This window comes from Ambystoma mexicanum, chromosome 3q, assembly GCF_040938575.1.
Source record: "Ambystoma mexicanum isolate Mex_15411 chromosome 3q, UKY_AmexF1_1, whole genome shotgun sequence".
In the NCBI taxonomy this organism is placed as follows: domain Eukaryota; kingdom Metazoa; phylum Chordata; class Amphibia; order Caudata; family Ambystomatidae; genus Ambystoma; species Ambystoma mexicanum.
In genome coordinates, this window is record NC_090926.1 from 1,050,704,429 (window position 1) to 1,050,721,322 (window position 16,894).

At 43.4% G+C, this 16,894-nt stretch overlaps 1 protein-coding gene across 1 annotated transcript in view; it reads left to right on the top strand.

The window, feature by feature from the left end:
* DNAH17 (dynein axonemal heavy chain 17) overlaps nt 1-16,894 on the top strand; it is an 8,024,690-nt gene that overhangs the window by 7,246,011 nt on the left and 761,785 nt on the right. Inside the window, exon 72 of the mRNA XM_069655242.1 lies at nt 8,203-8,330. Coding sequence (XP_069511343.1) covers nt 8,203-8,330 — 128 coding nt within the window. The remainder of the gene's footprint in view (nt 1-8,202; nt 8,331-16,894) is intronic.

Below are 16,894 nucleotides of genomic sequence, written 5' to 3' on the forward strand. Positions count from 1 at the left end.
TGTGGCATGGTAGGCATCTCACCCCCTCTGTGCATACATTAATTATCCAATCTATTGGCGGCTCCTCTTCCTTTCCATGTTCATACATTTTCCAAAGTTCTCGAGCAGTGAGGCGTTTGTCTAACTTTTTGCCTGTGTGTGTGGCATGCAAATATGTCGTCATGTGTTGCAAGAAAGCTTTGGATAAGGACCCAACCTGTGGCCATGGCATAAACATCTTGTGGGCGGTTCCTTTAACCCTCTCTGTACTGTATTTCTTCAGTTTGGGTGCGTGTTTCGGCAACTGTTTGAACAAGTGTATCAATGGTGTCATGCCTTCCATTCTTAAATCTGTTCCCTTTCCTCTTATATAGCACTTGTCAACACTTTTGTGTGGCTTAAACAGTTCCAACAATATGAGCAAGCACCAAACACTGCAAGCTCCAACCCAGATTTTCCACAACATGTTATACCTTCTAATTTACTCGAAAAACATCAATCACGTAAAAATGTAAATCATTTTTCTCAAGGAAAATTTTTCGATGTATGACGTCACAACAAAAACATGTAAGACAGACTCTTAACAGACTAGACGAACACCAGCTGGTCACATATATTTCTGCCTCTAATCATTACCCTTTCATGGAGTCTAAATGTACCCCTTTCATGACAGTCGTGGTAATCTAATCGTTACCCCTTTAGCTGGGACTCTGGGTACACGTTTCTTCTAGCCGATTGTATTAAAAGCGTAGGAATAAGGTAACCTTTATTTACTAATTATTCTCAAGTCATTATTCCTATATATATATATATATATATATATATATATATATATATATATATATATATATATATATATAGGAATAATGACTATATATATATAATGACTATAATGACTATATATATATATATATATATGTATATATATATATATATATATATATATATATATATATATATATATATATATATATACATTCTTCTCTACTTCTAACTATATTTTGTTTTTTCTCCCACCTCCCTCCATTTTCTTTTCCCTTTACTTGTTCTAGAGCATGCACTTTTGCCAAAACATTAAATCTTTTTCACTCACTGTTTGCATGGTTCCTCTATGGACCCTCGTGATCACCTCCTTTGATACCACCTTCTTCGGCTTTTCAGCCGCTCAGCTACCCGTAGGAATGGGAAGGGATAGCATGGGGAACACGGGTCCCTTCAGGCCCTGGTCTGCAGTTTTTCTTACACTACCACTGTCTACAGGGCGCTTCACTGTATACTCAGCCGAATGGCAAAGGACTCGTGATATTGCCGAAGACCTAGAGTTACTTTATGTCGACGGTCAATGGGTGTCTTATTCTAATCAATAGTCGATAATCGATAAACCATCAATCTCTGCTACCAACGGTACTCAGGAGACCCCCGGCCGGCCCATAGAGCCGAGGTTTGTTCTGAAAGTACTTTAAGACGAGATAGCTGCACCCCTGAGATGGATGGGGATGCAGATTTATCACTCCAACACCAATCAGTAAGGTCAACTCAATGGCTTGACAAGGGTGTTTAATGACGTACAAAAAACTGAGAGTCATGGAAATCAGCAGTGATGCGATCATCCTTCTCGCTTCAACTCCAATAGGCTTCATAAAAATCATAGCATTTATACTGAAAGCACGTCATAATTGACGTATAACACTCAAATGTTAATATGCAATTCTATTGGTTAGGAAAAGGTAACTTTAATATAGGTGCTATATCTGTATATGGTAACAGAGTGAGGGTATTGGGTAAACACTGTCAGGTGGGCGTCTAAGCCCTTCCCTCAAAGATGACTACTGTAGATGTCACTAAAAGTACGACGTCACATTGGTTCTACTAACTGGTGGACCCTAGATTATGTAGTCCATTGTGATTGGGTTGGCACCAACCCCATGCATACATTTCCACTTTGCAGCACGCAGAATGGTCAGCCAGGTGCAGGGTTCCCTCTAGTTACCTGGCCTTTCTCCAATTATGGTTACAATCAATCATCACTTCCACAACTATATGTCATTTAATTTACTGTGGTTGGCCTTGAAACTGCATCTTCTGTCTGGGAAAGTTCTGATATCTCTGCCTGGGCGGATGCCAAGCGTAGGTGTGAACTTGTGCTTCTCCTCGCTCGGCTGGTCACGTGCTACCCACACCGTGAATTTGTCTAGTTTCTCTTAATGTGTGCATTTGATTCTTATTCAGCTTGCCACCTGCCTACGCCTCCTTATCTTGACCTTTCAGAGACAGGATACTCTGTTCTTAAGTTTCAATTATATGTAGCTACTGTTCGTTTCTTCTATTAGTATGACCCTGGCCCTCCTGTCAAGAGTTGCATCTGCCGAGTTTCGATTCAGCCGTCTCTTTTCGTTTTATTAGAATATGAATCACTGCTCATTCGGCCTTCAGTAACCTTGGTTTATTCTGCTTCGTTTTCAAAGTGGAATAACACTTATAATACTGTGCTTCGTTTTGAGGTAGATTATGTATAACGACGCTTGCCGCACTATTCTTCTACTTAGCATTTCAAGCCACATTGTTTTCTTAGCTTTCTTGCGGTTCCAAGTATAAGTACAAGTGTTAGCTGGTTGAATATCTTCACCTTGTTTACAGCTTAAGCTTCTTTGTATTTCAACATCGTTCTCCCCTTTTAGGTTCACAATATCCTTATTCATGGCGTTTTGTCTCTGAGTGTCATTCTCAGGTTGTAATTTCTTTTACTTGTACTTCAGTCCGGGTCCTTGTGACGTCACCATTCGTCTTCCATTAAGACTTTTTTGGTTTCTTCCGGGACTGCACTTAGGCAATCTTCATTTTGTCTCATTTGCTGGTACGGTTTCCTTAATGAATACCTCACTTTCCATGGTTTTCTTGGTATCGGTACTTCAATAGGTGTTACTCCTCTGATAGGTACTGGGCAGAGCCCTACTGTGGCTCTCTGCTGCTTTATCTACTCAACATACGTCACATATTTTGGTGTGAACTTTCCTGGTACTTCATAATGGGCGACTGGCGTGCAGGCTTTATTTGGGACCTCCTCTACACCGTCAATACGAACGTGAGACCCCCGTACATTAAGTGCCACAGTATCGTATACCCTCCATCATTATGAAAGAGGCAATCACGTGGATCTCCAGTAATGACCGGGCAGGTGGGACTTCAAACCAGGAGCTCTTTCCACCGTATCTGAAATGAAAAGGGACTTTAATTACTTGCTTTACTAGCGACTTTTCCACCTCCCCACCATATCGGATACCTTAGTAGAACAAATTGTTACTTATTTTCTTCATTGTGTATTGCAATGGCCATGGAGGTGAAGTGCACAGTTGCCTGACTGTGCCTTGTAATAGTATAAAGCATAGGTGCCCCGTTTCTTTACTGTGCCCATATTCACAATGTCAAATGCATAAGAATAAATTGCCTCAAGTCCCCGATCCCCAAATGGAGGCAGAGTTATTACTGCCTGGATTCCTAAATTACTGGAATGAAGTTGCAACTGATTACTTGATGTCCACCTGTGAGAAAAGGAAAAAAATAATGGTTTCTTTCGCATCATAATATACAGAAAAGACTGCCATTGAACAGCACATCTAAAAGTTACTTGACAAAAAACAGAGGCATCTGAAAATGGAGGCCATTCTTCGTCTGTGCAAAAAAAGGTATGTAATCAGTACTGATTGATAGCTGCTGGCAGCACGTCACTGGGCTTCGAGAGAAAACAGTTTCTGTTTCCTTTCTTGTTTCAGTCAATAAGAAACACTTGGAAGCAAGCTAATCTCAAAACAGGTAAATCCATGTTGAAGAATGTCTGCCTAACAAAAGTACAACTCCCGGTCTGGCAACAGGATGATGCGTTGGCTTTCTGGCTGTTGTAGCCATTCATGGAACTTTGCCTCAAACATTAGACTACTGTCCTTTTGATAGTGTGGATGTCACTGAGGGCCCTAACAATCTTACTCTCAGAGAGTTTCTGCTTAGCTGTTCCCCCTCAAGCTCGAGAGACATGACACCCCCTCTCCCACAGCCACCACCCCCAATAAAGTATTGACTTAGGCCTAGAAATGTCATGTTCTCCTAATTGGGGGTCATGGAATACTTGAAGGTACACATTCCTGACGCTTCAGCAAAGGGATCTGGCTTGCTTGCTTGGTGATATCAATAGGAGGCGATAGATTGAGCATTCTGGTGCAAAATGATGTTCTCAGGAGGGTCCTTAAGATCTGGCAGAGGTCTCCCTGTGGGGTGCTGATGAATAGATAATTGAACGCCCATACAGACGATTTATGATTTAGAAAGTGTGCTTGGCTTCCCATTTGCATTCACAGTCCTTGGTGGTGTTCACAGCAGCAACATTCACCTCTTCTCTTCACCTACTGAGCAGTATACCCATACTGTAAGCAGAAGTAAGTATGCCAACATTTTTCTGTACGTCTTGGCCATGCCAATATGGATACTACTTTGGCACTGTGTTGGCTGTGGAAGGATATTGGAGGTTTACCCGATTTTTCCCAAAGGACAAGCAGGTTCTTTTTCGGTCTGCATTGTCTCACAATAAGTAAGATACCTTTGGCTTTATTTTAAGTTTGTAGGGGATACTGTGATTTTTTTTTCATGAAAGTACCTCAAATGTGAATATTGCTATTACCACTCTATCCGATAGAATTACTGCTGGATTACGAGTGGGTTAACAAGAGTTATAATCCCATGTCCAGAGGACTCTGTTGGGATTTTGGCTGATTCACAGTAAGCGTTAATGCTGCCCGCAGTCAAAAGCCAATTTGTTGATGTAAAGTGCAGTAATTACCTCCAGCCATGTGTTGGAGGTAAATCCCCCACTTCACCTCTGAACTAGACATTCAGCATTGCAGTAAACCCAGTGGTAATTCTGTTATCACCAAAAAAAGGAGATCATGGAATTACCGACATGTTTTACAGCTCTGCCGAATTTGGAATAAGACTAAAGCGTCTAAAGGGGATCTACACTTCATAAAATGGATATGGCAGCAAGTGGCGTGTGCATTGGTGATGCCCCATAGAAATTTGTACCCTAGGTGCTCCATAACAGATATCCTAATGTAACTTTGTTCTCAGGTGCCCCACTGTAATGTTGCTCCCAGGTGCCTCACTATAATGTTTCCCTTCTTTGATTTTGCTGCCAGATTTCCCTCTTGAGTTTTGCTCTCAGGTTCCCCCATGCCCCCATTATTTTTTCCCATGTGATTTTGATCCTAGATAACCCACTGTGACTTTTCCCCAGTGCGATTTGCTGATAGGGGTCACCACTATGATTTTTCCCTGGAGCGATTTCACTGTTGACTTGGTTGGTATCTATTACTACCTGCTCCTTTATGCATTCAACCCACCTTTCTCCACTGTGATTCAGGACCAAACACTGCACATTGTCTGCCGCCAGGAATGCCAGCCCACCTGAGGGTGCTTTAGGGCTTCTCCTCACAACTAGTGATGCTAGAGGCATCACTTCTAGAATGTCAGCTCACCCACACCAGGTCGGGTATCCGCTGACCGCTCCCACACGAACATGGCAAATTCTACCAACTAAGCCACAGACAAATGGGAATTGAACACCCTTTCCAAAAGCGTCAAACATCAGAATGTTTCACTTTTCTAGCCAATTTACCTAGCACTCTAAACCATTGCAATGTCTCAAAAACTATATGATCGATGCATTAACCCCAGATGAACTAAATAGAGAGGTAGAATCTAATTTAACAGCTTTAAAATAAGGCAAGATGAAATGTGATGCCTCAAATGAAAATGACAAGAACCAACTAGAAATAGATCACACGTAGTACTTGGATACGTCTGAACTAAATGCATCAACAAAAGAGCGTAGTTATCTTACATTTCCCTCTCTCTCCACTAAACAAAACACACACCTTTCTTTTTCAGATCTGCCAGAACACCAAAACATAATGCCAATAGCAGCAGCATGTCGTCTAAAACCCATTAATATAACCTGTACGAATACAGGTCTAATTTAGGGCAAACAAGCTTCAACAGGGTGACCACGAAACACTGCTGGAGCTGGACCTATTCCACTTATATACAGATCAGTAGCTGTGCAAGACAATTACTAGCACTTTGACAGCAAGATCATTGGCCCTCCTAACCAAGCAGGCAGAGAACGCATATTGAACCACAAGCAGGCAAGTAGCACAGATTCATAGTCTTTGCAGGCGAAGCCTTCATATGCGCATGGCCCCACATCAGGGCCGCTCCCCAAGTGCCACCAGATGCAAGAAGCATTAGTCCACTACCACAGGCTTTTTCTCTCATCCCGTCCTCAAGAACCCCCTCTGGGCCTTACAGGGGAGGGTCAAAAACAGCTGGAAATCAACTCCTGAGACACTACAGCTATTCTGGAAGTTCTTCCCGATGCCAAAAAAGAACCAAACTGGTCTGTACACTGCATTATACATCTCCACCTGCAACCTTTCCTTCAATGAAGAAAAGCTCAAGGATATTTATGCATGCTGAGATGCAGTCCTCAAATGATGGGAGACTAGCTATGTGTGGTAGTGCTGAAGGATGCATACATGAGGCTTCAGCAGAGCTGACATTTTGATCTGATTTTACCCTAAACCTGAAGGTATGATTGGCAACTTTCTTTTCAAACCCAGCATCATCAGCAAGAGATCTACACAATCTGGATGTACATAGGTCTCGGAGGTTCTACATGGAAATACAGAGGTACCTTTACAGTCAAGCAGTTAGCAAAAGCCTCTTTTTCTATTTTGATTGTGTCTTGCTTATTTGAATAGTACTTGATTCCAGGGATCTCTCCGTCAATAGGTAGCCATAACTACAGCTTCCGGGCATGCATCTGAACTTTATCTGTAGACCAGTCACATGGTCTTCTCCCTCAGCTTTCTATAAACATTATTCTCTCAATTCGACCATCAGCTTATTCCATTATTACTTGGTAACATCTCATAGGTATGCAAGAAAGACAATGGGATTTAGGAGTATAAAACACTTACTTTAGTTCTGTACTGACTCCTTGCTCGTAGTCCTATTTCTTCATTACAACCCACCCATCATCCCTGTCAAAATTCAGCTAGAAGTCAGGTAACACCAATGGCAATGTAAGCAGACTAAAGGTCATGCATGCCCCTGGCCTCACTGTTCAAGCCGATATATTTTGGTGTGCAAAATACTCTGATCCTGTCCCCATTTGGGATGACGACCCATGTGTATGGAAGAAAGAGGACTATGGACACGGGGTACATTTGTCATCATAGTGAGAATCATTTCCAAAATGGAAGATACCAGTGCAATTCCCACTGGTTGAGGCAATTTAAATGCTTTCTATGCATCACTTGTTGGCATTTATGGTGAGATTCATGGTAGCCTAAGTGGGAGCTCATTTGTCAAGATGCTGCTTTGTTCTCTGTCCATCTGTTATGCACATCCCAATAGGGAGATACCTAAGGAAGACCTGTAATTGTCACCTGACACTCAAATTAAGAGTAAGGATTCTTACAAGGACTGTTTGGGCTCCACATCTGTTCCTATCTGGAGCTAACATGTGTCTGAACTATCTATTCTACCAGAAATGATGAGCTCCTCTAGGGAACCTCCTTATTCCCTAGCTCATTCCGCGGGTGGGGGAGGGGGTTCTGTATCATCTGGCATGTTGCATGAAGTTCTTTATAAAAACCTCAGAACCAATCAAAAAATTTATGGGAACCAAGTCGGATCAACTCAAACATTTAGCCGGTCAAGTGGCACAGCGAGTAGAGCGCTCGCTTTGACATCCGTGCAGAGCCTGCTAACGCAGGTTCGAATCCCGGCGGGGCCAATCTCAGCCTTTCATCCTTCCGAGGTCGATAAATGAGCACCACACACCGTGGGTAATAATAAGCAGCGCTCAGATACCTGAGGGTTTGTAGCGCTATATAAAAGCCTAATTATTATTATTATTATTATTATTATTATTATTATTATTATTATTATTATTTAATTTATTAGTTTCTTGATTACTACAATGTTCACCTGGGATTAATGCATTGCTCCTATAGGTTTGTATTGAAACATTAAAATTCAACTGAAAGAGGCAGGAGTAGCTGAACTAATGTTATAATTTGCATTAAACATTTTCAACAATTTTCAAAGGAAAATAGTTGAAACCATACCTTACTACTAATGCTTTTCTTTTGATCCCTGTTTTTTCCATAGGTAAGAAACTTGGATTTACAATAGACAATGGGAAAATTCACAATGTGTCCCTAGGGCAGGGGCAGGAGGTGGTTGCAGAAAATGCCTTAAATGAATCAGCCACTAAGGGTCACTGGGTCATTCTGCAGGTAATAACAACATCTTGGCTATATATTTATGGCATTTTGCCCTCTGTTTGTGGACCATTTATATGCTTACATTTTGATCAGTGGTACCATGTCTCACACTTATCTGTTTTGCCAGAAGAATGTATTCCAGCAGGTGCTCTCATCTCACCAATGTTTGTTAATTATGAGAGGTTTCTCTAGGTCTAGGAGAGTCCGGCCAATTATTGAAGATCTGACAGATTGTAAGGTTGCTTATCATCTGATCAGATGAACAGCATGGTAAACATTTTCTCAGATCTTTGAAGGCTGAAATGGGATCCTGTTAACTAACATTAGATGCTCAACAGTCCTTTTTGGTACATCTCTATTTGGGTCACCTGCAGATGATGAACTCACAAGGATTAATTAAGGGGGTGAAACTCTAAAACAGGTGGACTAGAACAGGAGAACAAGCAGTCCAACCAATTTTAAAGTGGATCTAGAAAGTGATTCTTCCCATAGTGGGTTCAAAGTCACTATAGGCAACAATAGTAGAAGCAACATCAGAAGTATTCCTAGAAGCCTCATTATCACCAAAGATACTAGATGACAGGGAGGGGTACTGAGCTTCCCGAGGTGGCTGGGAAGCTGTCAGCAACTCACAAACAATGACTTTCCACAATGTTCTCAGCTTCTAAGTACACAGGAGAGTGAAAGAAGAGCCTTTCCCAGCGTGGCAGTCAATCACACAAGAACTTTGGATGTGTAGTTTGCTCTTTCCAAGGCAGGACTGGTGAAAGGGTTTTTGCTAAATACCTAAATGATATGTTGTGGTTATGTTTTTTACAAAATGATCTTAATACATTTTAACATTGATTACAAAAAGTCTGCTTGGATGAATATAATATCGAAATGAAATACGGTATTTTGGAGTGTCACTCTCTACCTAATCAAAGGGTTATAAAGGAGGGGTAACCGTTTTTCTTTGTTCATTGCATACTATTTGTTATGTTCCAGCATCTAAACTGGTCCCCCTATAACAAAAAATTGGGAAGTACCTATATTTACACTACTGTGGTATGCAAACAGCCACTTTGCCGTCCACCCACTAGCTACACTGTGGGCCTCATTACAGGTACCACAGTTAATTGAAAAAGTGGTGGTAATAAAATTACCACCACTTTTACCACTTCATTGAATTAAGGGTCAGAAAAAATGGGTGTTCATTTTGCCAGCGGAATTAGCCTCAGAGGAATTACTGATGATGGAATTACCACTGTAACTCAGTCGAAATTCCACCTGTGCTAATTCTGCAAGCGGAATTAGGACCAGAATAAGACTGGTAATTCTGCTGCATTACAAGTGGAAATAAAACCAAAAACAGCATTAATTCTGCAAGACAAATGTGCTCAGTTACCTGCACTAAACAGGTGAACATAAATGCATCCAAGTGAAGCAAATTAATCCAAAGGACTCAAACAGGGTATGTAAGGGACACACCTTTTCCTAAGTCACTTCCCAGCACCATACAGCACACGGCAGTTGCTAACTTTGACATCCAGGGAGTCCATTGACCTCAATCGTCAAACCATTGTCGACCTCCTCACACTTATCCATCCTGACATTGAGAATGCCATCAATGTACAGACAGTGTTACCATCGCTATCGAAGCTGGTGTCAGTCTTGCAATTTTCTGCCACAAGCACAAATCAGCACACCATGGGCATGCTGCATGGCAAGTCGCAACCAGTATTTTTAGAAGTGCTGGGACAGGTGCTGGATACACCACTGAAACATGTGCACATCTCTCTGCCTTGTACCCCTGCAGAGTGCATGCCAAGAAAGACAGCGTTTACACCACTGCCCACTTTCCCAATGTAATAGCTCTGGACTGCACACATGTGGCATTGGTGGCACGACCAACAGGAATTCCTTTGGCATCTTAAATGCCTGGGAGGAGGACAGGAGTGAGATTGACCCTGCGAGCTCTGAACAGGTTGTATGCTACCCAAAACATCTGCAGTGCTGGTAAGTTCCTTCGTCAGACTCCTTACTGCCAATAGGCTGCCCTCAATGTGGATGTAAAATTCCCAACCCGGCAGCATTTGAGCACAGATGTTAATGTTAAAGGTATTTATACCGCGCAACTTCACCACCAAAGTAGTCTTCAGACGCTCTGGTGGATCTGAAAACGAGACAATGGTGGGGGTGGAGGGTGTGTAGGGTGTAGTCGGGAATAGGATAGTGAGATTTGTGATGTGTTGGCAGCTTCAGTTCGGTTTCCACCGTTCGCTAAGCTTAAGCATGGTTTACGCGTCTGTGCAAACTCCCACGTGCTGTTGCGCCAGGTTATGTGTTGTTAGTCTGTTGTTGCAATGCGGTGAAGTGCATGTGGAATGCTGTGCAGAAAGGTGGTTGCCTGGTTTTCTGTATGAGAGTTGTGTGAGGAAAGTTGAGAGTTGGGGTACCGGTGGGGGTGTCTAAGGGGCACAATCTATCTAGATGCAATTTAAATGCTTAGGGCACAATCTATCTTGATGCAATATATGGCTAATATGCACAATCTATCTAGATGCAATAGATGGCTACGGGGCACAATCTGTCTAGATGCAATATATGGCTAAGGGTCCCAATCTATATATTTGTAATATATGACTAGGGCCCAATCTATCTAGATGCAATATATGGCTACAGGGCACGGTCTGTCTAGATGCAATATATGACTAGGGCCCAATCTATCTAGATAAACTATATGGCTAAGGGACAGTATGTAAATACAGTCAGACCCAACAATTTGAAGATAGGATAATTTTGGTGGGTAATTGCTGGTCCCCCGTTCAGACCGCACCTACCTATTCAGTCACTGCTGGTTGACGGCTGCAGGCCCCACAGGCTAACACGGGCCAACACGGTCTGGAGTGCCTAGATGCCGCTGGGTTTAGTGTGCTTTATACAGAAAACATGAATAAATGTGTCCTAAATATGGACAATGATGAGGTTTCATTAACTCACTAAACAGGTATATCACTGTCAGAATCAATAGGTAGCCTCATAGCAAGTGACCCCACAAAACAATATAGGAACATCACAGTTATCAGCATTGAAAGCTTCAGTCACACATTGGACAGGTCAATCATGGGCAGCAGAATTGTAAGCTACAATAACGCACTGGGCAGGTAGAGCATGGGTAGCAGCAGTGTCAGCTTCTCTCACAGGCATCCATAACTGTCACTGCTCAGTTCCCAAACGTACAAGCTTTCTTCATAAATATAATAGAGTTACTAAATGGGCATGGCTAGGACAGGCTTCTCTCACAAGGAGAACAGAGATAGCCTACTCGGAGCCGGTGCAAGCGTTCTCAAAAAGGTACGGTATGGACATTGGACAGGGCTAGTGAAAGCTTCCCACAAAAACCTTCACATAGCGCATGGGCAGGTCCAGTGAAAGCTCTCCTCGCAAAAAAGTGTGGCATGCTCAGGGCTACTGCCGCTTCCCTAACAAACAAGTACTCGTACAGGATTAACATAGCTATTGCACAAACAGGTAGAGCATGGGCTGTGAGGGAGCAAGCACCTCTTACTGGCGGTGCATGGGAAAGGTAACTGCAAGCTTCCTTCACAAACAGGTATAGAATATACAGTGCAGGTTTCCATCACAAACACATAAAGGTGGAGTGTGGATAAGGCTATTACATGTTTCTATGGTTACATGAACAGCATGTGTAAGGCCAGGTCTGGCTTCCCTTACAAATGGATACATGCACAGCATGGGCAGGGCCAGTGCAAAACTCTCAGAAACGGAAGTAGCTTGTGCAGCGTCACTGAGTGGCTTCCCTTACAAGTAGGTACTTTATGGACAGTGCTGTGCAACCTTCCTTCACAAACAGGTCCAACCTGGGCAGGGCCAGTGCACGTTTATTTAAATGGGTGCTGGTACAGCATTACAGAGCCGGTATACGGTTATTTTACAAACTTGCACAAATATGACATGATATGATATGGCATGTGTAACGCGCCTATACAAAAGTGTTTCAAGGCGCGACGAGGCAGGGAGGGGGGACAAAGAGAAGACAGACAATGATCTTACTAGGCCAGGTGTCATTCAGATCGCGCAAGTGCATGGGAAGAGGGGAAGGGAAAGTGCAAGGGGGAAGTGAGAGGAGAAAGTGCAGTACAGGGGTAGTAGAATAACAAGATAAATAATAAGGGCCAGCTCCTGGCAAGTGCAAGGTAAGTGCAGACAAGTGCTGGGAAGGGGGGGCTGTAGTGATACAGAGACAGTCCCGCAGTGCAAGGGGAGAGTGGCTGGACCAGGGACCGAGATCGTTGAGAGTGGCCTAGTTGCAGATTCAGTGCAGTTTCAGTCAGGAATTAGCAGGGGAGAGGGGGGGGAAAGCAGAAGCAAAGAGGAAGGTTTTGAGGTGCTTCCGGAACCGGAGATGGTTCTCATCAAGTTTCAGGGAGGCAGGAAGGCTGTTCCAGAGGGAGGCCCCTGCCGCGGAGAGAGATCTACCCCCAACTCATTGCTTGGAGAAGCGGCTGACCCTGATGGAGTTGGAGGCGGATGAGCGAAGAGCTTGAGAAAGGAGATATTTAGGAAGAGAGAGTTGAAGGTATTTTGGCCCCAGGCCCCAGAAGGCCTTGTGGACAATGCAGAGGTTTTTGAACTTAATCCTCGCAGCCACTTGAGGCCAAGGACAAGTCTCGCAGTCCCGTTCTGGATGAGTTGCAGAGGGTGGATAGTAGAGGTAGGCAGATTTAGATAGAGGCTGGTACAGTAGTCCAGCTTAGAGAGAACCAGGGCTCTGGAGACAGTGAGCTTCTGGGTGAAGGAGAGGAAAGGAAGAATACCTCTGAGGAGGTGCAGCTGGTAGTGTGACTTCTTAGAGACGTTAGATATGTGAGGAGAGAAGGAGAGTGTGGAGTCGAAGATGACCCTGAGGTTTTTTGCCTTGCAGGTAGGAGCAGGAAGAGGGCCAAGAGAGGCCAGCCAGAGAGCTGGAGGGAAGGAGGGAGTGGGTGTGCCGATGAGTAGAATCTCAGTCTTACTGGCATTAAGGCAGAGGTCATTGGCGGCACACCATTCCAAATACAGCATCTGCAAAAAACTGTGCAAGCTTCTCTGATAATTGGTACAATTATAGTATAAATAGGACGAGTGCAAGTTTCCCTCACCATAATAAAGGTACATCATTTGCAAGCTTCCATTACAAACAGTTACAAATGCATTGCAATTGCAAACAACCTTAATTGGGTACATGTACATTATAGGTTGAGACAGCAAAACCTTCCCTCACAGACTCAAATTGCGCAACATGGTCACATGTAACATAAAAGGGGGATGTCTGGAGGGTTCTGAACGAGTAGAAAACACTAGTAATGCTCTGGGGGTCGTTACGGAAGGGTAAAGCCCATATGCAAATCAGGCTTGGCCCCACCCAAAAAGGAGTGGTCTTCATCGAACTGGTAGGCCACATTCCTTCGACATGAGACTAAAAGCAGCCCCAAACACGTTATGGCCTCAATGGGCCTCATAAAGTCTTTCCACTTCTGTAAAGGCATGGCAGGCTGAAAACCGATTGTCTGGAAGATTGCCCAGACTTCCGCCCGCACATTGGACCACACGATATGGGTACTCTATAATTGGTTATATAGCATGGGGTCCTGCAGGATGGAAAGCCGTCCATCTCACTGTCCCCCCTCCCTCTGGCTCATCATCTCGCCTTACTTTAAAGTGCCTAGCGGATGGGGAGGTGGACTGCACCCTTCCCAACGCAAGGAAAAAGAAGGAGGAAGCTAATAAAGCCAAAAATCAACGCTCTGCCGAACCAAGATCTGCTAATGCCTCGAAAAAACATTTAAATCACCTTTCAGGCACAGACGCTATCATTGACTTAAATGTTCAGAATGAATATCTGTTGGTTTTGGGAAAAGAGACAGTGTCAACAACAGGGTGGGGGAATGAAACGAATTTGCCAAAAAGTCAACCCCAAATTGGGCTCAATAACGGTTCATCAGCCTACTAGTCCTAAGGTGGGGCATAAAGAGATGGGCACTGACCCCATTAATCAAGATCTTATTGGGGTACATTCCCACCCATTTGAAGCTCAAATGGCTTTAGCAGCTTCTAAATTAACTGACACACTGGGAAGAGCACACCGCTCCAAATGTACTTCTTTCTGGGTAGCGGATGCTACAATTTACAAGGATATTAACTTGCATAGGCTAACATTACCAGACAGATCTCCATCATCCATGGTTTTGGTAGGCTCAAAAACAAAACAGGCAAGGAGGTTAGGAATGGTGATTCAGTAGAGGAGGGTTGGGGGAGGGTTCATCCCTAACTGCTCTTGTAACAAATCCTGGAGGTATCGAAATGATGGCCACCTCGGGAGCTCATGTGCCCTTGTTGGATGTAAATGTGGTATGCTCCTCGAAGGTCATCGGGTGGGCGGTCAACAAAGAAAGACATGGCCTACTACGCTTGAATAGGTCTAAGGTGCTAGAGCTATTCAAGCAAATCCCCCCGCTGAGGTCTCTACACTCTGGCAACATTGAATTCATTTCACTCTCTTGACACTAATAATCGCATGGCCTCTTACTATTTTTCTGAAAATTGTTTCTAACTTGATATGGGCACAGAGGGCTATCTTTCGTTCCCTGGGATATTATATAGTAGAGTGCAACTCTGTTTCTGTCACCATTGGTCACTGTTCTGAAGCCACAGGCAGTTATGAAGGACATTATTTCATCTGCATTGACCAGTTTTCCAGCGGGGCTGCCGGCTGTCGGCAGGGAACATGTGGTTCAGGACGGGTACCAAATAGGGTACTATTTGCATTGGTGACGCCAAGATACGTTGTTGTAATTCATGTGGATTGAATAATTTTTGCTATGAGTGCCAGCGTTCCTCTGATATATGGAACTACAGCATACTGTTCCTACAACAGAATATATCTACAGGTTCCTTTGAGCTGGAGGGATACTTCACTTTCACTTGTCTGGCAACGTGTGTGGCTATGGGCACACCTAGTGGAGAAATGGTAATTGCCCTTGATACCAAGTTGCCGATTATCCCCACTGGTATGTGGGGAGGGCATCCTAGCAGTACATGCCTATTTTATGGAAGGTATGGGCGATGTACTGCTCATCAACATCTATTGAAATCCAAGGAAACAGTCAATTACTGCCTTCCACTCCCTCTTAGCTGAATAATTTAACTCCTGGTTGATGGCTTCTTATCAACATGCCACAATTGTGTGAGGGGATTTTAATGGTTATGTTTCGAGGGTTGAGATACCAATTTGTATTTTGTATCTTGTATTCCGTACCTGTCAAACAAAAATCTTCTGAATGGCATGGAGTGTTATACCTTTATGATGAGTTGGGATATCCATCAATTGGAGGTTAAAACAACTGCCCCGCTGCCACTTTTACCTGGCATAGGGGCAACTCCAAGTCGTGGATAGACAATTTTTTTGTCTCAATCCCACTTAAGCGCTGGTGCTCTAATTTATCCTTTTTACGACTCAGGTGCCAGTGACCATTTGATGCTACACTAAACTTTGAAGAGCTTGCAGATAGACATGAGGTGTGCCCTATGTTGGTTTTTTGTTAAATCTGACAGAAACGGCCTAACCTGACACTGGGATGGCACGCTATATAATAAACTTATCAAATATCTTCTTGATGATAATATCATGGAATGATCGGAGGTCTCTGGTCTGGATGGGCCATCTCTGGGAATAGGCTAGAATCCTTTGGATCTATGGATCACTAAGGAAATTAAGAGGGTAACCTTTGAAGCAAAACAAAAGTTGAAACCATCCTACCCCCATGCGTTTGACCATAGACTTAACAAATTCAAGAGGGCTAAAAGATTGGCTATTAAGAATGTGGAGGCGAAGGGACATCTCGAGAGAGGAGTTTAATATCCTCAAAATGCGGGAGGCCCAAAGTCATAGAAATCTTGTAAAGTCTCTGAAATATGAACTCCACTTAAAGCACAACCAGTATATGTTGAGGACTCTTCTTAATGCCAACACCAGACAATTTTGGTCGACTATTAAATAAAAAAAAACAGGCTTCTGTTACATCTGCTGGTGATGCCATACAAGAAGAGACCTGGTTGTCTTTTTGGGGCAAATTTAACATCTCTTCTTGCCCGAACTTTCAACTCGATGCTCTGGGTATTCTCCTTGAATATGGACCTTGTCCTTGGGATTTTGAAGACATTTAGTTTAAGTGATAAATAGACTTAAACCTTCTCGGGCACCAGGTCCCGATGGTCTTCCTCCATTTGTGCTGAAAAAGGACCAGTTCGCCTGGGCCCTCTTCCTCAAACCCCATTTTTATGCCATACATTCTTCACATATAGTTCCGAGCTCATGGACCCAGTCTATTATTGATGGTGGACCTGAACGATCCAGCCAACTATCTGCTGATTGCCTTGATCGATTCATATTCTAAAGTATTCTCTATTTTGTTGCTTAGAGATCTGAACACCTACTTAGCCAAAGCAAACATCTTATCCCGCTTTCAGGTGGGATTCCGTTCCCAGATGGGCACGCCTCTAAACGCCACCATAGTTAAACATCAGCTGCTTAG